Genomic DNA, 26,298 nt, shown 5'->3' with positions numbered 1-26,298 from the left:
ATTGTGTGATTCTGTCTATATTAATATGAAATATCCACAATAAGTAAAGCCACAGAAACAGAAAACAGAAAGCAGGGGTTAGGGGTCCAAGAGCCTTGGTTTCCTTTTAGGTTGATGAAAATGTTCTGAAATAAACGTCATGGTTGCACAGCATTTTGAATGTACTAAACGCCACTGAATCATTTACTCTAAAACAGTTAATTTTATGTTACATTAATTTCACTTTTATTTCTAAAACAATTGCTATCTTAATTAAGGCACAGGTAACTATACTGTCTGATGGGTTTTAACTAGTGCATTACCTACATCTAAGTCAAGAATAGGACACTGCCATCACTCCAGAAATTTCCCTTGTACTCCTTTTCTTACTATACCATTAATTCCCAGAGGGAACCATTGTTCTGATTTTAATCCATATAGGTTAGTGTCCTCTGCTCTTGAACTCCATATAAATAGAATTATTCAGTATGTATTCTTTTGTGTCTGACTTCTCTCACCCAGGATGTTTTTGAGAATCATGTTGCATTAATCAGAGATTTATTGCTAAGCAGTACTCCAAACCAGTTTATCTAATCTCCTGCTGAGAGACATTTGAATTGCTTTCAAATTTTTGTTATTATTAAAAAGCCACAGTAAGCATTTTTGGTGGACATATGATTTGATTAAGGTGGGGAGAGAACACCGAGGAGTGGAATTGCTGAGTCATAGGTAGGTAGGTAGTTAATTGCCAAGTCATATCATAGGTAGAGATGTATATGAACTTATAAGAAACTTCCAGCTTTCACAGCGATTGCACCTGCACCCAGTCATATGTGAAAGCCCCAATTGCTTTACACCTTCTCCAACAGTTGGTCTTGGCTGTCTTTTAAATTTTAACTCTTTTAGTGTTCTCTCATTGTGCTTCTATTTTGAATGTGCATCATGCAATGGAATCTCCTTGGCCTTTTTAAAGTCAGATTTACTTACTTATAATTCATCCATTTTAAGTCTGTAAGTTGATGCACTTCAACAAACATAACAGTTGTAAACCAGCATCACAATCAAGGCACAGAATTTTATTTCCAACAACAGTCACTTCTGTCATCTAGTCCTTGGCAACCACACATAAGCTTGCTATCATGAGTGAGCCTTTTCTAGAATGTTACATAAATGGAATCATAAAGTAGGTAGTCTTTTGTTTCCAGCTTCTTCCACTCACCATAATAATCTTGAGATTCATCCATGTTGTTACATGTGTCGATTTATTCATTTTTTATACCTAAGTCATATTGAGTTTGTTCATACATTCACAATTTATTCACTCACTAGTTGCTGGATATTTGGGTTGTGTCCAAGGTTTTGCTATTATGAATAAAACATCTGTGAACATATGCCCTGCAGGGTCATATGTTGAGTGTGCTTCACTTAGTAAGAACCTACTGAGCTATTTTTCAATGTACCATTTTGCATCCCCACCAACAATGTATCTGTTTCAGCTGCTCCATGTTCACAGACACTTGGTATTTTCAGTCTTTTTTCATTTGAGCTGTTTTGTGTAAGTGGTGTCTCCTTGTAGTTTTTTTTTTTCTTAAGACTCCCCATGCCCCACCCCCAACAGCCCCCCCCCCCCCCTCCCCGCCACCCACCAAACCCTTAAGTTGAGGGCTGACTTTCAATAGATCACAGTGAGCTGTTCGGCTACACAGAAACCCTGACCCAGAAGCAGGCTGTCTACATATGTTTCAGCACCAGGTTCCCCAGGAATGTGCCTTGAGTGACATGCGAGGAGGAAGACCTCCTTTCTCTGAACTACAGGCTCTTGGCTCAGGCCATGGTCCTGAGTGTGCTGTGGGCCTCACAGGGAAGGGAGAGGAGAGCTTAGCCACCTGCCTGCATCAGGGACTGAGGGACCGGCCAAGGGAAGTTCAGCCAGGCCTGCCCTGTGATTCTGCCTTGGTGCAATTCTTATTTACAGGTGCAGTCGTAATCCCATAGGTGGTAGCTTTTCCCTATTGGCTCCTCAGCCTGCATCAGTACAGGTTTAATTGCACTTCTCTGACTTAACTAATGTTAAGGACTTCAGCCAGTCCATTCTGAAGGAGATCAGCCCTGGGATTTCTTTGGAAGGAATGATGCTAAAGCTGAAACTCCAGTACTTTGGCCACCTCATGCGAAGAGTTGACTCATTGGAAAAGACTCTGATGCTGGGAGGGATTGGGGGCAGGAGGAGAAGGGGATGACAGAGGATGAGATGGCTGGATGGCATCCCTGACTCGATGGACATGAGTCTGAGTGAACTCCGGGAGTTGGTGATGGACAGGGAGGCCTGGCGTGCTGCGACTCATGGGGTGGCAAAGAGTTGGACACGACTGAGAGACTGAACTGAACTGAACTGAAGGACTTCAATCCTTCTAAACAAATTATCTTGATTAAATCACCTGTTTGCTGTTCCATGTTTATCACAGTTTTATAACCGCAAAATGCTACTATACTGGTATCATAAAACCACTGTAATAGTAACATGCTGTTACATAGTTACTGCTCCTCTATGAAAATGGCTTTGGTAGTGTTAATGCTTTTTTGTTTAGAATCGATTTTAAATCTGCACTATATATGTATCAGGTACTTTGCTAGGTGCTTTATGTATACCCCCTCCCTTCCCAACCCTCATAACTACCCATGGAGGTAGGCTTTGGTCTCCCCACTATATTAGTTACAATTTAGATCATTATCTTTACAAAATTGTGTTAGATTTCCCCCATGACAGTCTGCAGAATTTCATGCATCTCAGTCCATTATAATTAAGGCACAAATAAGCTTTAGAAAACACCCGCCCTGCTATTGATGCTTCTTGAATTCTTTCACCTATGAGAAATCTGCCAAGGACAACCTAAGGTTGCTCGCAGTTCTCAAGACTCCAAAGCTGACGAAGAGTCAAGTCAAATGAGCCTGACATTATCAAGGGTGCAAACTGCTACACGGGGATCAAAGGCCGAGTGTTGTTCAAGAGGCTGGATTAGAATGTCAAGTGGCATGAAATGGAGCTCCCTCAACTACACACCTCTGAAAACCATCAGTGTTCCAAAGCAGTCGAGGATTTGAGCCGTAAACAGAGCTGAGCCTTAGGACAAACCCAGATGAAGCCAGGAGGGGAGGTCCCCCAGCTGCCTTCAGTGACTATGTTATTTGGGTAACTGATTCAGCTGTGTCCCTGGATTATCAGCCTCCTTCACTGGCTTGGTACTGGATGGTCCCTGAGCACAATCAGGTGTGTCCTCTCAAGAGGGTGACAGGAGACACAATCACCCTCACCTATTAATAAATAGCCTGAAATCACAAGAATGGACCTATAACCACAAGCGTCCCTTGGCACAGCTGTTGCGTTGATGCATGTTCTTTGACTCCAGTTCAAGGTCTCTATTTTCTGTGCCCTGCTCCTCCCTTCTCCAGCCTCTAGGCATCCGCTGCTCCCTTGCAGTACCACCCCCCCTTTTTTTTGAGAGGAAAAAGACTTTTTTAAAAAATTAATTTAATTGGAGGCTAATTACTTTACAATATTGTAGTGGTTTTTGCCATACATTGACATAAATCAGCTGTAGGTGTGTGTGTGTCCCCCTTCCTGAACCCCCCTCCCACATCCCTCCCCATTTCATCCCTCAGGGTAGCCCTGAGTGCCCTGTCTCATGCATCGAACCTGGACTGGTGATCTAGTTCAAATATGGTAATATACATGTTTCAATGCTATTCTCTCAAATCATCTCACCCTTGCCTTCTCCCACAGAGTCCAAAAGTCTGTTCTTTACATTTGTGTCTCTTTTGCTAATTCACATATAGGGTCATCGTTACCATATTTCTAAATTCCGTATTTATGTGTTAATATACTGTATTGGTGTTTTTCTTTCTGACTTACTTCACCTGTACAATAGGCTCCACTTTCATCCACCTCATTAGAACTGATTCAAATCCATTTTTTTAATAGCTGAGTAATACTCCATTGTGTATATGTACCACAGCTTTCTTATCTATTCGTCTGCCAATGGACATCTAGGTTGCATTCCCTTTTTATTTCAAAGCTTCTCTCTGAATAGAACTGAATAAGCCCAATTCACATACTTTTAATTTGCATTCTGTCTGTGAAATATTTAACCAAAGAAATAAATCCCCAACAAAGAGTGAAATAGTAGAATGAATAACGGTGATGGGGTTTCTTTGTGCACCGGGGTGGAAGTAGGCGTGATAAGGTATCTAAACCCTGTCCCGGCCTCTTCACTTCTAAAATGTCTCTAGAGTGCCTTCATTCCCCCATGGAAAGGGTTTTACATCTCTAGCCTGCCTTTCCCTACCCATAATTTCCATAACCTTGCAATGCAGGTATTAAATTCGTATTATTGTAAAACTTTAAAAAGCTAGATGACATGCCCAAGGCTGCACTGAGGAACAGAGATTTGAACCCGATGTTAGACTCCCAAGATCCACGCTCTTTTCTTAGCCCCATGTCACCTTTCTATTAAGTATTCATTCTAAGTTCCTTAGTGTCTGATCAAGCTTGAGTAAATCGGAAGTAAACAAATAGTGATCACCCTCCTTGCTGCTGCCCCTGCCCTCAAATCCTTGCTCCAGTGCTTCAGAAATACCCGGTACATGGCATTTCTTGCCTCAAGGGCACTTGCTCCCCTTTCTCCAAACAAGGACTAGGTACATTATCAATTTAGAAAAAAACTGACATTCAACATTCAAAAAACAAAGATCATGGGATCTGGTCCCATCAATTCATGGCAAATACATGGGGAAACAATGGAAACAGTGACAGACTTTATTTTCTTGGGCTCCAAAATCACTGCAGATGGTGACTGCAGCCACGAAATTAAAAGACACTTGCTCCTTGGAAGAAAAGCTATGACCTACCTAGACAGCAGAGACATCACTTTGCTGACAAAGATTCATACAGTCAAAACCATAGTTTGTCCAGTAGTATGGATGGACATACTAGTATGTATGGATGTGCGAGTTGGACCATAAAGAAGGCTGAGTGCCAAAAAAATTGATGCTTTTGAACTGTGGTGCTGGAGAAGATTCTTGAGAGTCCCTTGGACAGCAAGGAGATCAAGGCAGTCAGTCCTAAAGGAAATCAAACCTGAATATTCATTGGAAGAACTGATGCTGAAGCTAAAGCTCCTATACTTTGGCCACCTGATGTGAAGAATTGACTCCTTGGAAAAGACCCTGATGCTGGGAAAGATTGAGGCAAGAGAAGGGGGTGAAAAAGGACAAGATGGTTGGATGCCATCACTGATTCAGTGGACATGAGTTTGAGCAAACTTGGGGAGATAGTGAAGGACAGGGAAGTCTAGTGTGTTCTAAGTCATGAGGTTGTAAAGAGTGGAACATGACTAAGCGACTGAACAACAACATTCTCAAATTTAAACTTTCCCCCAAATCTCAGTACTTCCCCCTAATGGCTTGTTTAGCCAAATACCTTATACTGTGGGTATGCACTGCTAAGTATGTATGCTGAATGGTCAATAAGCAAGATCATTTTCTCTCAAGGCTGAAAGGGAAGTATGATACATAAACCTCATTCCTTTCTCCCATCCAGCAACACACTCACATCTATCAGACACTCAAAGGTGATGAAAACTTTAAAAAGTACAAACATGTTTTAAACTATTGCTGTGCTTAGGTGCTCAGTCATGTCCAATTCCTTGCAATCCCATGGACTGTAGCCCACCAGGCTCCTCTGTCCATGGGGATTCTCTAGGCAAGAATACTGGAGTGGGTTGCCATGCCTTCCTCCAGGGGATCTTCCCAACCCAGGGATCAAACCCAGGTCTCCCACATTGCAGGTGGATTCTTTACTGTGTGAGCCACCAGGGAAGCCCTTTAAACTACTGAAAACAGTCTATGCCCACCACTCCTTTTATTTCCCCACCACTTACTCCCTTGCCTCTCATCATACTGCAAGGCCGGTCCCTTCTCCAGTTATGGGAACGGAGGTAGTTGTGCTCTCTGGGGATTCTCGGAGGCATGGTATTGAAGTTGGTTTCCAGGGAGTAGCACAGCTCAGTCAGGCCTCCGCACCTAAGCCCTTGCACCAGAAGACCAGCCACAGCCAAACAGCTTAAGTGGGTGGCTGGTCTCATAGGAAGGCTGCTTCCTGTCCTCGTCACAAGGTTTGTTTTGACATCTGCACTAGGACATGGCACCCACAGAGGACAAGAGGGAGCTGGCTTCCAGGCTATCAGAAGAGAATGAACAGGACTGTCAAGCACCTCTCCTGTGGCCCTGACTTTGAAGTCCTTGCCATCAAGCAGTGATGCCCCAGGACTTCGCTATCCAGCTTTCTTCACAGCTGTCAACATGGCCTTCACATATCAGCGGTATGGCCTTGAACCCAGTCAGGCCTCTCAGGGCTTTTTCCAGGGTTCCCTTCCAACTCACCACAGAACTCCCATAGCAGGGAATGGAGCAGGCTATCTTTCCAAAGCTCAAGAACAAAGGCAGAGAAAGCCTTGTTCACGGTCTGGGGTCAGACCGTGAGCAGAGCTTCCTGCCTGATGCACTAAAGGGAAAACCTGGGTGTCAGAATCAAGGGACCAATTGGCTTCTTGTTGGGCCCTGCTGGGAGAAAAATAAACTGAAGAAAGAAAGGACTGTAGGGCTGGGGAGGGGGCCGAGAGGCAACCAGGAGGTGTCAAGTTAAGGAGGCGCATAGTTCAAGTGAAAACAAACTTTCTGGTCCAAACTCTCCCACCTTGGCTTCCCCCTGGGTGGCACTTCAGCCCAGGCAGGAGGAAACCTGGTTTAGGTGTTCACATCCTGTGAGATCTCTAGTTCACGTGAACAACATTTATTGAACACTCACTGCTGGCTGAGTCTTGGGGCAGGAGGTAGATCCAGTTCAGTGTGTAAGAGTTTAGCCAGGAGCCCTGACTGGTAGCTCATGCTACAATGTTGGCTGTTTCTGAAACCTGCCCGCCAGGCCACCAGAGTCTGCATGCTCCAGAGACCTGTGAGCCAGACCCCGATCACCAGAGAGAGTGAAGGGGGAACATCAGCTCCTCCACCCTTCTCTTAGGATTATCTGGGCTCCTTTACTGCAGCCATGAGAAATTCACAAAGTTCACAGAAGCTCTCACCTCACAGAAAGCTAAGAGCTGAAGAGGTAACATCCGTGAGAGGGAAGTCTAGAAGGCTGAACAAGTAGTGATGTGAGGTCAGAGCAGGAAGACCAAGGGCTACTGGATGGGTGGGTACATGAAAGGAAAAACAGTCTGGAGGTGGTGATGTCCTTAAGACAAGGACGACAGGAAACTGATTCTGCATGTCATGGTCTCTGTTTGCCCAAGTACTGAGGAAGCCTGGAGGTTTCTGAAAGTGACTCCTCAGGATGGGGGTTGGGAAGGGGAGAGGGTGAGACCTGAGGAAATAAGGACCCTCAGAGCAATCTCTTCAATTATATAGAGAGCAAGGGACTTCAGGCCCAAATATGTTCAATATGCTTTCTCCTCTTGAGTTATAACTCAACACCACTGCACCAAAACAAACCACACGTGGCTCTCTGAAGGTAGAAACCAAACCCTGCTTTATAAGGCTGAGTAGCCATCATTAGCTTCTCTGCTGAGATATGAGGTGCCAGCCAGTGAACCTGTCTCACCTTCTCCCCCTCCCAACCACCCCTTCAGCCCGCCGAATACCCATCTCTACAATTCAACCACTTCAAAAAATACTCTGAGGAGGGGCAGAGTGGAGGGGGTGGGGGCTCAGGCTGCCCGGCCGGCCGGTTCCCGTGAGGTAGCTGACGCTGGTATGCCTGGGCAGGCAAGTGGAGAGAGGCCTGTCACAGGCTCACAGCAGCCAGGAGGGAGCCACCAGCTGACTGGGAGCTGGTGGAAGCGGAGAGTCTCGAAGTCTGCCCAGAGAACTTGATCACAGGTAACAACTGGGTGGAGAGACTGGGCTCTTTGCTGGTGTCCTCACTGTCCTCTGAGGAACTGAGTTTCCTGGGAGGAGAGGAAAGGCCAGCTTGGGTCTTCTTCAGCTTGGGCATGGTCCCATCTTCAGACAGTGGTATATTTCGCTCAGTGGAGCCATGTTTTCTGAAGGGAACAGGAGGAAAGAAATGGCTGAGACTCTGTGTAACTGAGACTTTAACCCACAGTCTGCTCCCTTTGGAGTCTAGAGCAGGCATTCACAGTATTCATTGCAGTATGGCTGAAAGTGGCTGCTTCTGTGCTCCAGCTCAGCTTTACCGAGCATATCAAGAGCCGCCTGGAAGAGGAGGCTGTGACAGAGTATTCTGATAGTCCCACCAACCCCCAGCTGGAGAATACTGATCTCATCAGAATATGGCAAGAGAGGAAGGAAGGAAACTCCCTGAATTCACCCCCAACACCCTTCCCTTGTCCAGGCAGCACTCACCTCAGCTTGACAGTCTCTGGCTTAGAGAAATCACTGAGTGTCGCATCAGCCTTTGGGACAGTCAGAACTGAGGCCGGGAGAGTCCACTGGAAGCAAAGGAAGCAATGAGGCCAAAAGGGCTAGGTCAAGATCAGGGGAGAGTGTCTGGGTCTTAGGCCTCTTTTCCAGCTCTACCTTGGAGTGACTAAAGGGTGACCCTGCCGGAATGGGCCCATGTTGGGGAGAGTAAGTCTTGGCCCCCTCCTGATCCAGACAAGAAGGTGAGGGTACAAAGCACTTTTGATCCTTGAAAGAAAGGCATCCAGGGAATCCCAGAGGCAAGTATCCCTTGAAAGGGAAGGGTCCTGAGACACAGAGGCCTGCAGAACCCTAGGAAGAAGTGAGAGGGTCTGGACCCGCACCCAACCCAGGCTGAACTGTTAGGGTGGGAGAGGGAGGGGCTGAGGCAGGGCCGTCCCCTGTATCCTGGCAGCATCACTCACCACTGGAGCAGAATCAGAGATGGCTCCTGTGTGGAACCCTTTGTAGCACCAACTCCGAAGCAGATCTACTCCTAGGATGAGATTAACAAGGGTGGGACTCAAGAGGATGGAATCCGAATCGGACTCCCCTGGTGGTCCAGTGACTAAGAATCTGCCTGTTGATGCAGGGGCACAGGTTTGAACCCCAGTTTGGGAAGATCCCACATACTGTGAGACAACTAAGCCCATGCATCACAACTACTGAGCCTAGGCCCTAGAGCCTGCTTGTTGCAAAACTAGAGAAACTCCATCCACAGCAGTGAAGACCCAGTGTAGCCAAAATAATTAATTAATAAAAGAGTCATCTTAAAAAAAAGAAGAAGAAGGTGGAATCAACTGGCCTATTCTTCTTGCTACGGAGGCCTGTTTCTTGGTCTACTGGGATTTAACCTCTCATTAAACATGGCCTCCTGGGGACAGGGAAGACATATCACCTTTGAGCTTGTTGCCATGGTACTTCTGTTCCCATTGGGTGGTGAGAATGTTGAAATATCGTGGCTGCTCAAAAAAGCGGAGATAGCGAGAAGAGATTCGAGATGGAAAAATGCGTTCGAATTGACCACGGCGAGAAAACTCATCCTCCATCTCAACTAGAACCCGAACATCATCTGGTGTCAGGACATCCAGCACAGATGCGTAGAAGTCCTACGGCCCGAAGACCAGGGGGGAAAAAGGGTGGCAAGGCATGTAAGGCAGAGGCAGAGAATGAAGACACTGGGGGTAGGAAGCATGGCTTCAGGGTCCTAAGGCTCCAGGACTTTCCAAAGACCACTAGGGCAGGCTGGGATGGCTAGCTTTGGACCTCATCTATTCCCAAATCTACTGAGCTTATTCAGAGGATGAAGAGATTCTTGGCAGTGGTGAGGAGAGCCAGGGGGCATAGATGTTAAATGATTTGTTTGATGAAGTCAAGATCAGAATCCAGCAACTCAAATGTGGCCACAGCCTTATGTCTGCCATCCTTCCGTCTGACTCCCTTATCTGCTGAGAAAGTTAAGCCTTGCAGGAGCTCAGTGCCCCTCTGGGAAATAAACCCATAGTGTCAACAGGTCTACAAGAAGAGTGGACTGGCACAGTATTTTGCTAAGAACAGTGGTTGCTTAACACATACTAAAGGCCATCAGCTCTCTCCTCTAATTGCCATTTCCTTCTCCAGGGGATCTTCCTGACCTAAGGATCGAACCCGGGTCTCCTGCGTTGTAGGCAGACGCTTTACCATCTGAGCCACCACGGAAGTCCTCTCTAGTGACATACATGCCAGCAAATCCTTGCATGTGGGTATGTAAGAAATCCTGCCTGAGAGGGATGAAGAGCTGTTTGCCTCGGGGCCCCACAGGTTTGACCAGGGAAGCTTTCTGCTGGCACTGGGGTAAAGGCAGTCTCCTACCTGATCAGGAATTTTCTGGGTCAGGTAATAGGCTTTCTTCATCTTCTGTGCAGTGAAGTACTCTGGGGCCACTCGACATCTGTCCCTGGGTGAGCTGGGCAAGCTAAGACAGGGGGTGGGAAGGGGGCAAGGGGTAAGGTCAGCAGCTTCACATCCTGAGTACATGTAGAGAGAAGGTTCAGCCCAGAAAGACACCCTCCCTCAGGAGAAAACAAAGAAAGATGGACAGAAGTTTGTTACTGGAGTAGATCAGACTGCAATGCACTACACTCAAATAGCCCGAGAGTCAAAGATCCAGCACCAGAAAAGAACTAAAAGGGTACAAAGCATCCTCTTTAAGTTGTATTTAAATGGAAAAAAAAAAAAAAAAAGACCATGGAATAATCACTGTATACTTCAGTGTAGTTTAACTGAGTGAACACTTACTAAATACCCAGGTTGGCCCTACTGGCTGTGTGATCCTGGACAGGTTCCCTGACGCCCTACCCCTTACTTCACATTACTACAATTACTACTGACAGACACAAAGACGGTCTCCAAGGAGCTCACAGGATGGCACGGATCAAGTAACAACTACAGCACAGAGCCAAGTCTAAAACTATAAGGTACAATGTGGAAAGCAAGTCTTGTTGCTACAAATTAGGATTTGAAGCCCATAGGATTTGAAGCCCAGCTCTATAGCTCTGCAGATGAATGACCTTGGATGGGTCACTTAAATCCCAGTGATTTTTCAGTTTCCTCATCTGTAAACTGAGGATACTAATACCAACTTCATGGGCTACTTTGGAGATGAACTTTAGGCTTTTCTGTACACAGAGGACATACCAACTAAATATTAGCTCCCTTTCCTCAAGTGTGGTTCTGAGCACTTTGAAGGTGTGGAGGAGAGACCACACATTGAGCAGGTTTCATGAAGAGGTTGCCTTCAGCTAGGCTTGGATGGATGGGTGAGGTCAAAACAGGGAGGTCTTGCTGAGTGGAATTTCAGAAGGAAGGAACCCCATGAGCAGAGGAAGGGATACCATAGGGGAACAATGAGAGGCAGCACACGATTCAGAGAGGAGACCGGACTAACTAATCCTTAAGGATCCTTCCAACCCTGAGGTTCTAAGAGTGATCCAGTTTGTCAGAGCACATGAGCTGGGAAGAGGAGTAAAGGATGGGGTGCCTGGGAAAAACCGGCTAGGGCCTTGACTGTCTGCTTGAGAAATTTAAAGCTGGTTCCTAGGCCCTGTAGGGATTCCTTGGCAGGGGAGCAATTAACCAAACATGCCTCTAGGAACACTGACATGGCAGTGGTGTGTGGATATATTGCAGTGGGAGATGGAGCAGCAAGGGAGACCAAGTAGGAAGGAACACCCAGATACCATCCCTTCCCAGAGTCAGACAAGCAAGGGGGCTGACCTGGTGGTGGAGCTGCTGGAGCTGCTGGAGCTGGAAGCGATATCATCTGCATTGGGCAGAACAAAGCCTGCCAGGTTCAGAAGGTCACGGATCATCTGGCCTTTGATGCTGATGTCCAGCGGAGAGTTGGAGTGGAGGCTTTGGGGAAAGCATACAAAGAGTGCTACAAGCAGACACTAAAACTGTTTCCAGTCCAACTGTTTCCAGACACTAAAACTGACATGTCCAAGTCAACACCAGCTGCATTTACACCCAAATTCATGATCATCGTGGGGTTCTTCCTGCCCCACAGGTAGTGAATAACCTCGATCGGGGTGGTTCCTGCCTGTGACTTTGCTTTGCTAGAGGAAAAGCATGCAGTAGGTATCAAGTTTAAAAGAGCAACTTTTAACAGCCTGTCTCCAATATCAGAAAACCTTGAGATGATGGCAAGAACAAACAAACAGTAAACAGTAAACTAATTATGAAGGGATTTAAGGAAGGAAAGGTCTTCCCAAAGTCAGCAGGACTGGAGCAGAAATAGGATCAGGAGGCCAGGGAAAGGCTCCTATTGTGCACCCTGAGAACACCTACCTGGGGGAAATGTTCACTTCTAGAACCCAGGGCTTGAGTTTCTCATCCAGCATGACATCGAAACCAAAGAGCTCGTGGCAGCTGTAAGGCCGCCGCACATACATCTTCAGCAGGCTGGTCACATAGGGTTCTGACCTGGTCCCAGGGAGGATAAAGTATTCAGTTCAGCTCCTCCCAAAGACCCTGCCTAGAGCTGCCTAGGCCCATGGAGTGGCTCAGAGATGGGAAAAAGGAAGCCACCCAAGAAAAGCAACTCTAGAAATGCCTGTGACCTGGAGCCAGCTTCTAGGGATGCAGTTCAGTACAGCAGGATTTAAGTCTTCTCTATTCCTTCCTAAACCCTGATCTCAGAAACGGAAACACAGCATGGGCTAGAGTTTAGAGAACAGCAGTGTGGAGGCCCACGAGAAAAAGAGGATCTGGTGGCAGGCCCCACCCAGGGTAGCAGTGTGACTCACGAGATGATGGTTTTGACAACGACATCCTTTATCTTCTCCCAGATGGCATCACTGTTGACTCCCTTCTGGCTCAGGTAGCTCCATAAAGCCTTCAGTGCCCTGTGAGGTGGGGGAGAAGAAGGGAGTATTTAGGGTTAGAATCTAAGAATGATCAGTGAAGAGGAAGAAAAAGGAGTAAGAGGCCCAAAGGTATCTTCTTCATATGTCTTCTTTTGATGTTTTGAATTAGGACAGAGAGGAGTTTGGATACAAAGAGACCAATTCTGAATTGCCAAGTATCTATATGATATAATCTCTGGGTCTTATATTACTCCTCCCATTCACCACTCCCCTGAAACCTCCTCAAACCCTAGAACCCTGTATTCTTGCAGGCCTCCACTTGATGGGGACACTGTCTGGGTACCATTTGTGGCCCTGGCAGGCTGTTTCATCTTCATTGGCCTGGTACTCGGCATTCTTTTTATTGACACTGTAGTTGGTCAGGTGCATGAATTTGTTGCCAAGGCTCTTCATGGAAGGGGAATACCTGCAAGTGAGAGGAAAGGCAGAGGGGAGATGGTGATACAGCAGATGGATAATGGTCCAAACATGTCTCCAGATCCTGAGCAGGTAAGTGGACAGATCTTTGCGGATGCAAGAGTCTGAGAAGCACATCTTCTGGTAAGGTTTCTAGAACACTACAGCTAAACTTATCTCCTATTTTATCCTACCTCAGTTCTGTAGACAGACCCTCCCTGTTTAGTGAAGTAGAGAACCCCCTTATCTCCCATTCTGCATGTAATACTGTGATTTATAATAATAAATATGTATATATTGGACCCTGCCCCACTCCCGGACACAGAGCTCCTGAAACCTTTGTAGATTCCTAAGTGGTACAAGTATAAGGAGCAACTTTGTTCTCAGATTTGGTGTTTTGACCCCAGTTCCTGACACGGAGCTGCTGAAACCCTTATAATTTCCTGGGTAATAGGAGCATCTTTTGTTCTAACGAGGCGACACTGGGTGAGCTCCTGATGGCTCCTGGATGACAGCCAGTCACTGGAAAGGCCAAGACATGATTAGATGTTTGGAATTTTCAGCTCCTCCCCCCCCAACTCCCATTATCTTAAAAAAGGGAGGAGGGCTGAAAATGGAGCTAATGATCAATCAAGCCTAAGTGCTGAAGCCTCTGTAAAAATTCTGCAAATATGAGAGCTTCCAGGTGGGTGAACCTGTTGAGATGCTGGGAGAGCGGCCCGCCCAGAGAGGGCATGGAAGCTTGGTGCCTCTCCTTACACGCCTTGCTCTGTGCATCTCTTCCATCCCCCTGTTCTGTATCCTTTATCACATCCATTTTTCATAAATCAATAAATATAAGCAGTGTTTTCTTAAGTTCTGTGAGCTGCTCTAGAAAATTAACCAAACTTATACCCACAGCCCCGAGGAGGGGTTCATGGGAACCTCTGATTACAGCCCACTGGTGAGACGCACAGGGAGCCACCTGCACTCGTGACTGGCATCACAGGTGGTGGAGGGAGGGGCAGCCTGGTGAGACTCAGCCCTTGACCCATGGGATCTGATGATGTCCCCAGACAGACATGTCAGAATTGAGTTCAACTGTAGGAGAGCCAGTTGGTGTTGTATAGAAATGCTTTGTGTGGGGAGAAAAAAACCCACCATCTGGTTATAGGTGGTGTCAGAAGTGTTTGATGTACAAGTAAAGCTGTCACATGGAAGAAAAGGAAGACAAGGTTTTCCCAAAGGCACTCCACCTTCTCCTTTGCTAATAAAAACTACCAAAACATAGGTTATTTTCCTCTTTGGTGTTCTCCAGCTTCCCTCCCTGGAGGAAAAGCAAATCCCCAAGGCTGTCAGGGTGAGCCGCCACCACCACCACATACTTGCAACTGGCAAAGCGGACGAGTCCATCTGAAAAGAGGTAAATCCGTAGAGGATCGTAGGAGGTGACGTAAACATAGATCCGCAGATCGAACTTGCTGCCACTGATGAGGTAGGGTTTGTGGAGATACCTACAAAGAGAAAGGCCAGCTTCAGGGACAAGACAGAAGGCCAGCTTCAGGGACAGGAGAGATGAGACAGGGCTTGGCAGGTAACTGAGCCACAGCAAAAGCCAGCTAATGGTTCCCAGTATCTGCTGCTGCTGCTGCTGCTAAGTCACTTCAGTCGTGTCTGACTGCACGACCCCACAGATGGCAGCCCACCAGGCTCCCCCGTCCCTGGGATTCTCCAGGCAAGAACACTGGAGTGGGTTGCCATTTCCTTCTCCAGTGCATGAAAGTGAAAAGTGAAAGTGAAGTCACTCAGCCGTGTCCGACTCTTCGAGACCCCATGGACTGCAGCCTACCAGGCTCCTCCATCCATGGGATTTTCCAGGCAAGAGTATTGGAGTGGGGTGCAATTGCCTTCTCTGGGTTTCCAGGATAAAGACCTTTAAAGAGTGGGCTGAGGAAGGTCTTTGGCTGGGAGGACAAAGGACAAAAGAACGTGGTGAAAAGGGGCCCTCTGAGGCTGAAGAGGTGGGAAGCAGGGAGCGGGGTCACAGCTGGAGACAGGCTCACCTCTGTACCAGAAGGGGCCTCCGCTTGGGGAGCTGACTCCACTTGTGAATGACCTGGATGCCGATGCCTCGAGCGGACGCTGGCTAGAGGTTGAGTGGAGAGGAGAGGAGAGGATTTGTCTACCTGGCCCAATACTCTGGCACTCCCACTCTTGGGCCCTGCCTGCTGCCCACCAGGACCACTCACTGGTTTAACAATCCACTTCTGGCGGCTGCCGCTCTCCCAGGCTTTGCGCAGGAGCTTGGCGTCCTGGGGTAGGATGAAGGACTGGGGGAAGAAACTGAACTCCTTCTTGCCAAAGCGGCTCTGCATGCGGGACAGGTTCCGCCACAGTCGGTCCTTGCGCCCAATCTGGAATGAACCTGGGAAGTGGTTTAGCTGCAGAGGGGACAGAGGGTGGGAGCAGGGAGAGACAGGGCCATGTGAGACCACGAGAAGACAGCAAGACTCACTACACCATTCCAACATTCTAAGCTCCTGTTCCATCTGACTGTCACTGTCTAAAGGTCCTTAAGTATCCCGCGCTGAGCATCCACCAAAAAACGATTAAAACACAAACACAACACAACACAATGTAGTGCCCTTTAGGAGTCAATAGTTTATGACGTAAAAGAGTAACTAAGACAGACATAACATTCACCGTAAAAGTAAAGAAAAACCTGTTAAGTCTTTTTCCATGCCTCTAGGACAAAGAAAAGCACCTGGCTTTCCTGGGGAAAAGGGACTATTCACTTCAAATGAGACCTCTTTACACATATTCAGCTTGGAGGAACAGAGGCAATGTGCAGTGGTTAGAGGAAAAACATGATAAACTGAAAACAGGCATTGCGTCTCAAGATACACCAGGGAAAAAGTGTCTTAGATGCTTTATCTGTCCAAGACACTGTAGCTGACCTACTAGGTGAGCATGATCCACTGGGGGCTCACACAGCACCCACCTCCCATACTTTCTCCACCCTCTGAGCCCTCCTGACTTCACTATGGTCATCCTCCTCTTCCCTACTTCTACTACCAACCTTCCTCTGCCCAAGTCCAGGGGAAGAGCAGCTCAGAAAAGGCCCCTACCTTCTGATGCTCCTGAATGGATCGGAAACTAGGAGACTTCATGTGGTGACCCCAGCAGCCCAGCCAGTCATCATTCCCTACAGAAGGCACATCAGGAAGTCAGTCTTACTAGCAGCTCGGTCCCTGGGACAGAGAGTGGCTCAGAGGCCCCAGAAATACCACCAGAGCCTGGGCATGGCTCCCAGCCCCAGTTTTCTAGGAGTTGCCATGGAGCTGTCCTACATGAGGCCCTGGGGTCAGGACTAGAACAATGGCCCTCTGTCTTCCAATTTTGAGGAACAGGCTCCAGGCAGAGGGATTTCAGACCTATGTCCTCTTATGAAGTTGGAAACTTCAGGACAGGATCCTCACACAGCAGGAGCTAATCTAGGGGTTCCCTCCTGCCCAGGGCCCATCTGCTGGGGCAGAGGACAGGCTTGAAGTAAGGCAAGTGACTCACTCTTGCTGATCTTGAAGTGGGAACGTCCAATGGTCTGCTTGACAATGTTGGGGGTCACTGTGCTCATCTTCCACCGGAGCAGCTTCCTCTGCTCCCAGGGAAGTTTCTCCACTGGGGAAAACAGGGGGCGGGGGGTGGGGGGCAGGGAGGGTGTGGAGAAGAGCAGGAGAGTCATGGTGAGTAGAAGTAAGAGGTGGCACTGTTGCTCAACATTCCCTGTAGGCAAGTCAGGAAGTATTATTCCAGGTCAGAGTTTCAAAGGAGCACACTTTGGGGAAGAAAGGGGACTGCACAGGAATGAGGAACACAGAGAGAAGAAGAGGATGAAAAGGGGAGAGACACAAGGTTAAAGGTCAAGAGTGAAGCATGAGGTTATGGGGCTGAGAGGGTTAGCTAAAGGATGGACCAGATAAAGATCCCCTCATCAGACTGGTGGACCAGGGGGGTAACCAAGCACCAACAGAGCCATTCTGGAAACCCCTTCCACCCTATCGCCAGCTTCACTAGCATTCTTCTCCTGGGGCTGTTCCAGGTAGACACTCGGCCAGGTTTACCTCTCTCATCTGGAGTGCCAAAATAGATGGTGGGGGGCACGTTGGGAAAGAGACTGTAGATGAGGGCTGGTCGAACAACTTTCTCATTGGAAAGGGGTTTGGTCAGAAACTCCATGCAGTTCCTACAATGAAAAACAGCCATGCGGTAGAGAAAGGCAAAGCCACAACTTTGAGTGCTGTTACCGTTACACATCGTTTCTTTCAGGGTGCTATCTTCTACACTGCGATTCTACAGAGACAAGTGCTCAATAATTACTCTGCAAATATTAATCCATGCTAAGGCTAACCTATACACAATCACACCATAAATGTCACCTAAAGACAAAGTTTTCCAATATTGCATTCTATGATACAACTAAAATTTCCTGTGATGAGCTATAGGCTGGGGAGGTCCCTGAAAAGAGTGGCTCTGAGAGTAAGTAAGGAGTTTAAGTGGGTGGAGCACTTAGCAGCAGCAGCAGCAGCAGCAGTAGAGGAATATGCTATGCTTAGACAAAGAGAAATAGATGAGGAGAGAAAAAGAATGATATGGATAAAAAAAGAGGAGGAAAAGCAGAAAAGACAGAAAGAACTAAGAAGAGGTAAAGAGGTTTTTAAAAAGAAAAAGGGGAAAAAGCAACAGAAAGAAAAGAAGCAGTGCTACTTCTAACTCATTTTATATTTATCTGAAGAAATATGGATGAATGCTCTTCTCTGTTTTGAAAACAGAGACATCAGACATCAGACTTTTACGTAACAGTGTGGCAGTAAGACGGTCTGGGAATCTGGAGCAGTGGCCATGGTGAGTACAAGAAAGAGGTGGCACTGTTGCTCAACGTTCCCTGTAGGCAAGTCAGTAAGTATTATTCCAGGTCAGAGTTTCAAAGGAACTACTGTTATTCCAATAACGTCTTGATCAAGGCTAGCTCAAGGAGTCTCAAATAGGAAGACCTAGACTATCTATTGGACACAAGCTGACAGACCCAGATAATTTCTTCAGATAACATTGAAAATGGAGAGGATAGTTATGACCCTCTATATCAGGCTGATGTGATCCACAAATATTTATTATTTAAGATTAATTTTCAGTTTATAAAGAAATACTCTACCTGTTATTTTTCAGCACAACAGAAATAGGCACTGTACATAAAACACCTCAGTGTTTCAAACCTGAGAAAATTTTAATGAATTTTATTGGGTTGAGTTAAATATTAATTCCAATTAATTAAATAAATCCAATTAATTCAACTCTATTCCTCATTTCCAAATTTTTTTACTTTAAAGACTTTCCATTTACTGAATATTAGAATTTAAGATTGTTGAAAATCAAAAACAATGAGTTCATATTTAAAAACAAAGACAAGACAGGAATGTAAAATGGTACAGCCACTCTGGAAAATAGCTTTGGAAGTTTCTCAAAAAAATTAAACATGCAATTATCATAGAACCCAGCATTTATCTCAGAGACATGAAGACTTAAAGGTTCATTCAAAAATATGTACACAATGAGCAGCTTTATCTGTATAGTCAAAAACTGGAAACAAAATATCCTTCAGCAGGTGGCTGGTTAAACAAAGTGGTCCATCCGTATCACGGGCCACTACTGAGCAATAAAAAGGAATGAACTATGCGTACGTGTAACAACTTGGATGAATCTGTAGAGAATATGCTGAGTGAAAAAAGCCAATCCCAAAAGGCTACATATGGCTATCATTCCATTGAATAACATTCCTGGAACAACAAAACTATTGGTTATGAAGGGTTAAGAAGGGGATGAGAGTAGGAGGGAAGTGGGCGTGGCTCTCGGGGCAACAGGAGGCATTCTTACAGTGACAGAAACGTTCACATCTTCATTAACGTTAATTCTTGGTCACATTATATTGTACTATCGCTGTGTAAGATGTTACCACAGGGGAAACTGGGTAAAGAACTAAGGGACTCTCTCTATTATTTCTTAAAACTGCATGAAAATCTATAAATGTCTCAAAATCAAAAGTTTAATTAAAAAAAAAAAGAAAAGAAAATCTTTGTTAGCTGCCTCTCAAGAGTACTGAAATTAACCTCAAAAGGCATGACTTTTGGTCTAGCGGTACTAAAAACCCTGACCTTGCAAATAGTTACTTAATTTCCCTGTTCCTCAATTTTCATATCCGAAAAAACAGAGGCTGAACTTGACCAATGCCATTTCTAATTTCACATGATTCTTAGAAAAAGAATATTCAACAGGAAATGTAATATACTATTGCTGGACAGAGGAAACAGGTAGTATTTTCAATGATTTTTCTGTGCAAATTTTTCTATAATAAATAAATCTTTCATAATTGGGAAAAAATAAGATTTCAGCAATCCAAAAAGATGCCTGATTTTAGTCAAAATGCAAAGTGGTTTAGAATTCTTTAACCTCCATTTGCTTGACCTCATGTTTTAAGCCTCATATAGACTGTGCATTTTGTAGAAATTAATTAATGAACATAGAATTAACAAACACCTTTTGTGAATTTTATCTTAAAAATCAGAAAGGTTAAACAAAGGGCTGTGCAGCTGTCTTGAACTAGGCCTGAAGACAAACCTAGATAACCCTGAAGTGTGGAAAAGAGGCTCCAAGTCAATTAAACGTTAAATGTGTTTCTCTTTGAGCGAGTGGAAGTCCTTGGTCAACATCTAATATATACGGCCAGAAGTAGATTTGCTTATCTGAAAGAGCAATGGGTTAGGCTTAAAGTAACAGAATTTATGCATCAGATACAGGATACCTATGACAGGATTTCTACCAACCTTCACAGAAAGTCCCTATTCTGTCTCTCCATTTTCTAAACAACTCTCTCCACCTTGCTGGTTTGGAACTCTAAAACTGGGACAGCTGCAGCCACCATCACATTCAGAGATGCAGCCTGCCTCATCCATACTAATCTTAGATGAGACTAACTCTTCCTCTCAGCTTCATCTAAGGCAGAGCCAACACAAAGGAAAGCAACCAGAGTTTGGCTGCTCCACATGCTAGGCAAGCCTTGACATGTATGGCCAGAGTAGAATTAAAATTAGAATAGGAACTTTGGTTTTTTTACACTTTCAGTAGAAGTTTTTTTTTTTTTTTAGAAGTTATTTTTTAAAGGAAAAAAAACTTTAATGGTTGGTACTTTGTGAGGTTTTTTTAAATATCTAAAAATAATTAATGAAGATAAGAGCCTCATATTGAGACAAAGTTGGAAGTGATGAAGGAAACAAGGAAGATTATACTGAAGAATGTTAACTTTCTACCCAGAGAGGTGGTCTATATGATCTGTAAGCAAGTTCTAAAACTCTTTAGCATAAAGACATGTCCTCATTTACAGTGTCCTGTGTTCCTTCCTCCCCCTGATTCCACATCTCGGTTATGCACCATTCTACAATTATCTGTTCTACAAAAGGAGGGTCTACATTAAGAGATGGACTTCTTGGTTTCCTAGGTAGAGATGGGTATCCCTCAGATTCCATGAAGGGCAGTCAATAAAATACTCTAGATTATAGCTACAGAATTTTAAATTAAATTTATTACTAAGGTCAACTTTAGTCTTATAAAACCAACTTCCAAAGGGAGCAAAAGAGCACTGAAAAAAAGCTCCAATTAGTGATATTATCTATCTCAGAACTGTTTCTGACTTTGGGACACATTTAAAAGGCAAGGTGGCAAATATCCTCATGTGTGCAGCCTAACTAAGAATCTACCTCAAACATTGTCTCTTTGTGAAATTAGTTATTAATTTTCTAACTACCTCTTGAGATTATTTGCTTTTTACTTGAACAATTTCTTGGAGCCTAAAGACTGAATCGCAGCACAAGAAACACACTACTGATTTTAAGCTCAGCTGATAAAATACACTTCTGTTCCCTCCCACTGATTCCTGTTTGAAAACTAAAGTCCTAACTATAAAAATTCGGCCAAAGTGAGTTAGGGTTAACAGGGCCATTAATTAATAACTTGGGTGATTCCTCCCTTTATAATCCTCAAGAGAAGGTAAATGAGCGTCTGCCAACAACCTACACAGTCAGGACTCACCGAGAGATCACTGCTACCGACTCGCTGGGGGAGACGGCACTGCACGAGGAGCACTCTGAGTCTCCTGGGGGAAGAACAGAGAAGGCCCAGGTGGGAGAGGCTGCTACTCAGTCACCACGCCCAGGCGGCTCTTCCTCGGACATCCTGGCTTAGCTTTCTCGAAAAGCCACAAGCACCCATTGCTGCCTTGCACTGCCTCCCCTGAGCTCAAAAGCTGCAAGGAGAAGGCAAGACTCGGGGGACAGGGGACTAGAGAACAAGCCCCCCCAAAGCCACTCCCGCCCTCAGACCCCCAAAGTAAATGATAAATGCAGGTGACAAAGTGAGTTGAGGAGCTGGTATATAATCATTAGCCCCCCTTCCCTAGCAGTGGTGACCAATTCCCAGTTGGAGGCGAGAGAGTTCTCTACTCACCCTCCTCCTCTTCGTTCTCAACCTGGCTGCAGCAGTCTTCCAAACCATCTAGTAGTTCTTCCTCCAGATCTTCAGTTTCAACCGGGTCTAGCTGGAGGTCAGTAGCTGAACTGTAAGAAAGAATCATGCCCCAGCCCAGCCAGCTCCGTAAGAGAGGTCACGCTGGATTCTCCTTCCTTCATCATTTCCCAGTGTTCATCTCTTCCTTAGTCACTAGTCTGCTGGCCCTTGCCTGGGCCTTACAGCCCACTCCTCTTGCTCTCAGAGCTTCAGCCTGGCCACAGTTCCTCAACCCCACGTCTCTGACTCCACAGACAGGTACTCTGCCTTCCATTTTCCTTGAAGTCCCTCATAGTATATAAATACAAAGTTCTGAATATAAAACACCATCAGTCAATGTGTGGTAACAGACATCAAAGGTCCCTGGACCTCTCTCTAGAAACTCAGAAAAGGCCTTGGTGGGCCATGGTTCCAGAGAAATAACAAGGCACAAGAAGCCAGTTAAGTGTGTGTCCTAACTCTGAAACAGCTGTTATACCAGGAGTGACTGAGAACCTGATTTGGTTTGGAATTAAGTAGCGAAATCACAGTCCCCAACACATGATGTTTGAAATTCTTATTTTTCCCTGGTTATAACCTAAAGCAGGTCTTAGCAAACTCTTCCTCTAAAGGACCAGAGAGTAAATATTTTCAGTTTTGTGGGTCATTCAGTCTGTTGCAACTATGTAACACTATCATTAAAACAAGAAAGCAGCCATAGACAGTAGTAAACGAATAAGGCTGCATTTCAATAAAGCCTTATTTACAAAAGCAGGCTGAGGGCAGGATTTGGCCTGAAAGGTGTAGCCTGCCAATCTCTGCCCTAAAGTGAAAACCAACATTCCAGAGCACTTAGAAAATAAAACCCAACCTTCAGAGACACAGGGTCAGTGTCACCAGGTGTGTGTACATCCTACTACTTGAAATGAACCAAACACTTTCTTCAACTCACCCAACAGTCCTAGGAGGTGAGTTCAGCTCCCTGGCTTCCTTAGGCCCTTCTCTCCCAAGTTTGCCCAGATGGATGGAAGAGAGGCGGGTGGCCACCTCGGCTACACCAAGGGGCTGAGATGGAGAAGGCGGAACTGGAGTCTTGTCTTCTCCAAGAAGTGGGGAGTCGATCGTAGATCCACAGGCAGGGCTATAGCTGAGCCCATTGGTATGTGAGGCAAGGAGGTGAATGCTGATGCGTTTGGTACAGAAGACTGCACTGTCCAAGCCCCCGGGGTCCGAGACTGCAGGGAGGGCCCTGTTGTCTGCTCCAGCGTCCTCCTGAGGGACCTGCTGGCTGGCCACAGGAGGTTTCCACCTCCTGTTCTGGTTGAGGAGATCCCACTGCAAGCTGGGGTTCATGAAGTAAGTCTGTTCAAAATGGTAGCCTTGCCTTGGTTTCTTCTCAAGGCCTCTTGCAGTCAGCTTCCTCACAGCCTCAGTGAACCGAACCTCCTTAGTCAGAGTCTGGGAAACAGGGTCACCCTTCAGGCCATAGGGATACGACTGAGTCCTGGTGACTAAGTTACTCTGGCTGTAGAGGGAAGAGGCAACACTGGTGGCAGAGGTGTCCAAGGAGCTGGGGGTAGACAGCATGTTGTGGGGAGGGGCGTCGTCTAGGGCAGGGCCACTGCTCTTGGGCGCCTTGTGCTCAACAGACTGGAACGCACAGTCTCCGGTGCCCCCTGAGTGTTGCCAGGAGATGAGCTGGACCTTGGGTGAGGATACTGGCTTCAGGCCCTCTGTGGCCTGTGATAAAGGCACTTTAGTGCTATTTGGCCGCATGAAGGAGTTGTTGTTCAGCATGGGTTTGTAGGAAGAGGAAGAAGAGGGGAGTGGAGATGGGGTCTTCCCTGAGATGGCAGAGGCCAGGCTCCTCCCTGAAAGACTTTCCCCGGCTGCTCCCAATGAGGAGTATGGTTCCGTGGATGAGGATGCCATGGGGATGAGCTTGGAAGACGTGGCCTTGTTGGCAGGGAGTCTGACAGGGAGCCTCTTTTGAGGGAGAGAGAAAGGTCTTTTTTCTGATGGGCTTGAACGCAAGCAGAAAGACTCCAGCTGCTGGTATGCTTTGTGCCTGTAGTTGGAGCGGCGGTATAGCAGGGTACTGCTGAACAGGTCTGGGAGGGAGTGCAGGTAACAGCAGTTGCTGTGGCCTGCAGTGACAACTGTGGTCCCGGAGCTACATAGAGTGCTGGGGCAAAAGAAGTACGCTGGCTGCGGGGGTGCACCCAAGAGGCCTGGGCCCAGCCCTGCTGAAAGTGTCCCCACGTGTTTCTTCTCCAGCCGCCAGATTGGCTTCACCTGCTGATGAGCCTGAGCCCAGACTTTGCCCTCGGAGGGTTTCTCGGGTGACGGGGTAGGTGCTGTGCCCGTGGGCCCACTCTGCTTCAAGCTGTGTCCCCGGCGGAGGCTGATATCGTAGTGCTCTGTTCTTGCTGAGGCCATGAGGAGCCCACATCACGGCCACATGGCCTCATGGCCTGGCTCAGGTGAGGTGCGAGATGCCTCCAGCAGTAGCAGCTGCATCCTTGAAGTCCGTCAGCCTGAAGGGGAGAGAGACAGCTGGGAATGTTCCAGTCCCAGGACAGACACAAGGCTACAGTGGTACCCCGGCAAGCAAGAGCCCTGCTTTAGCACTTCTTGGGCAACCAGTCTCAGTCATCATTTGGGGCCCTGGGAGAAGAACACTAGATTTTGAGGGTGATCTCCGTGGACTTCCTGCTGCCCTCATGCCTTGATGAGCTGGCTTCATCAAGGACTGGGACGTTAAGGTGCCACCAGGTGAAATCTGTTCACATGCTCCCTTTCTCTCACTCAGAGAGCTCTTTCCTCCTTCTCCAAAGAAAAATTCACACCTTTCTGCCTCATCGTCCACAAGTTTACATGAGTGGCTTCCTTCCATCACCTGACACCCATGTGCCTAGGAATAAGGCAAGCCTGGGTGTGGCAGAGAAGCCAGCCAACACCTTCCTCCTCATCAACCAATTCTGAATGCTCAAAGATCATGTGAGAAGCAGATTTTACATGTACTGCTCCCTCACCAGTTCTCAAGCTGCCCCTGATGTGTTCTGCTTTCCACGGACTAAGTGAGACAAGTTCAGACAAGAGCAGGGATCTCTCCTGTTGACCTCTGGGGTGCGTTCTGTGGCTGAGACGGTAATTTCATCTCTTCAAGAGTCTAGCCAACTATACAGGCTTAAATTCCAACCAATGTGTTGGTGGAAAAGAGAAGAAACAAAATGGAATTAGATATCAACATTCTTTTTACTTAAAGCGATTTTATTTCCAGCAGCCGCACTGGGACAGGAGAGGTCCGGGAGTAGAATATACAGGCAAGAAGAAGAGAGAAATTTTCTTTATTCCAAATCCCAGGCTTCAGTCTGGGCTCATCTTGGGGAGAGAGAGCCTGTCTCTTGCATTCCCTCATTCAATCTTTCCTCTAAAGCAAAACCTCTGAATCAGTCCGTAGCTCTGGGTTCCAAATAGTCAGTTTTGCATGGTCATTTGATTTCTAAATGAAAAATATTCTGCAGTTTTTTACACCTGCAGGGAAGGGTGAGCCTGCTTTTTATGACAGCATCCAGGGGAGAAACACAAGACTCTTCTATAAGAAGTCATACATCTGGGATAATTCTGAATGAAATACTGGCATCTTAATCAAGTATTTTCACAGTGGCTAAAGGGAAGGAAATAGCAGAGAATTTTCTTGCTCAAGTTTTATTTAAGACACAAATGACAATGGGGAGAGGGCTTTGTATTTTGATAGGAGAACAATGGCCAAGGAAGATTCTCATTCCTGCCTATAGTTACAGGAACTGCTGCTGTTTTCCACCAACAAAAAGCCTGCAAAAGCCACGTGATATAGCCCTCTTTTCCTGCAAAGACTGACCTGTGTGGGAGTCCTTCTCAAGAAGAGTACCAAAAAATCACTGCCACTATTCAAAATGATAGTGGGTGAAAAACAGCATCACAGCTAAAACCAGATTTGATGCAAGTAAATGCAAACTCAAGGTAACAGAAAATGGACCTCCACCAAGTCCAAACTATGGAAATACTGTGCAGGGCACAGCTACACTCTGCGCACTTATGGGAAACAAGCACAAAGGGAGGGGTCAGACCCTGCCAGTGATTTTATAAGACCACACACCTGAGTGTGTGTCATGTACACACAATGGGCTCACGTTCCAACTTACGTAGTCATCTTATGGGAATCCACATCTCTCCCCACCAATGAGGCACAACAGGTTCACCAAAGTGATGGCAGAAAGGGATAAGGAAACGAGATTTCATGCTGCTGCCCCCTGAATGTCACCCGACGTGTAGCTTCTCGTGTGCATCCTGCCATCTCAGACCTTCAGGTCTCTACAAGTGTCACTCCCTAGTGTGTGTGCAGCGGGTAAAGGGGACAGTTGTCTTCACCCAGCCCTGAGGTGGTGTGCAGTGCGGGCCCGTGGCTATGAGGGAAAGCAGGCTTGGCTAC

The 26,298-nt window shown here is 46.4% G+C and overlaps 1 protein-coding gene across 1 annotated transcript in view; it reads right to left on the bottom strand.

The window, feature by feature from the left end:
- Positions 1–4,778: 4,778 nt before the first annotated feature.
- TTLL4 (tubulin tyrosine ligase like 4) overlaps positions 4,779–26,298 on the bottom strand; it is a 39,501-nt gene continuing 17,981 nt past the window's right edge. The window contains exons 2-19 of the mRNA XM_019976875.2: positions 22,777–24,361; positions 21,786–21,895; positions 21,372–21,435; positions 17,357–17,478; positions 16,803–16,913; positions 16,364–16,440; positions 15,485–15,676; positions 15,299–15,381; positions 14,621–14,749; positions 13,144–13,266; positions 12,741–12,839; positions 12,283–12,417; positions 11,710–11,847; positions 10,306–10,408; positions 9,353–9,563; positions 8,880–8,950; positions 8,398–8,483; positions 4,779–8,075 (exon numbers count right to left, since the gene is read on the bottom strand). Coding sequence (XP_019832434.2) covers positions 7,817–8,075; positions 8,398–8,483; positions 8,880–8,950; positions 9,353–9,563; positions 10,306–10,408; positions 11,710–11,847; positions 12,283–12,417; positions 12,741–12,839; positions 13,144–13,266; positions 14,621–14,749; positions 15,299–15,381; positions 15,485–15,676; positions 16,364–16,440; positions 16,803–16,913; positions 17,357–17,478; positions 21,372–21,435; positions 21,786–21,895; positions 22,777–24,263 — 3,600 coding nt within the window. The 5' untranslated portion in view covers positions 24,264–24,361 and the 3' untranslated portion in view covers positions 4,779–7,816. The remainder of the gene's footprint in view (positions 8,076–8,397; positions 8,484–8,879; positions 8,951–9,352; positions 9,564–10,305; positions 10,409–11,709; positions 11,848–12,282; positions 12,418–12,740; positions 12,840–13,143; positions 13,267–14,620; positions 14,750–15,298; positions 15,382–15,484; positions 15,677–16,363; positions 16,441–16,802; positions 16,914–17,356; positions 17,479–21,371; positions 21,436–21,785; positions 21,896–22,776; positions 24,362–26,298) is intronic.

The sequence above is a fragment of the Bos indicus genome, chromosome 2, assembly GCF_029378745.1.
Source record: "Bos indicus isolate NIAB-ARS_2022 breed Sahiwal x Tharparkar chromosome 2, NIAB-ARS_B.indTharparkar_mat_pri_1.0, whole genome shotgun sequence".
Lineage (NCBI taxonomy): Eukaryota > Metazoa > Chordata > Mammalia > Artiodactyla > Bovidae > Bos > Bos indicus.
The sequence above is the reverse complement of the archived record's forward strand: the minus strand, read 5'-3'. Positions and strand labels throughout refer to the sequence as shown.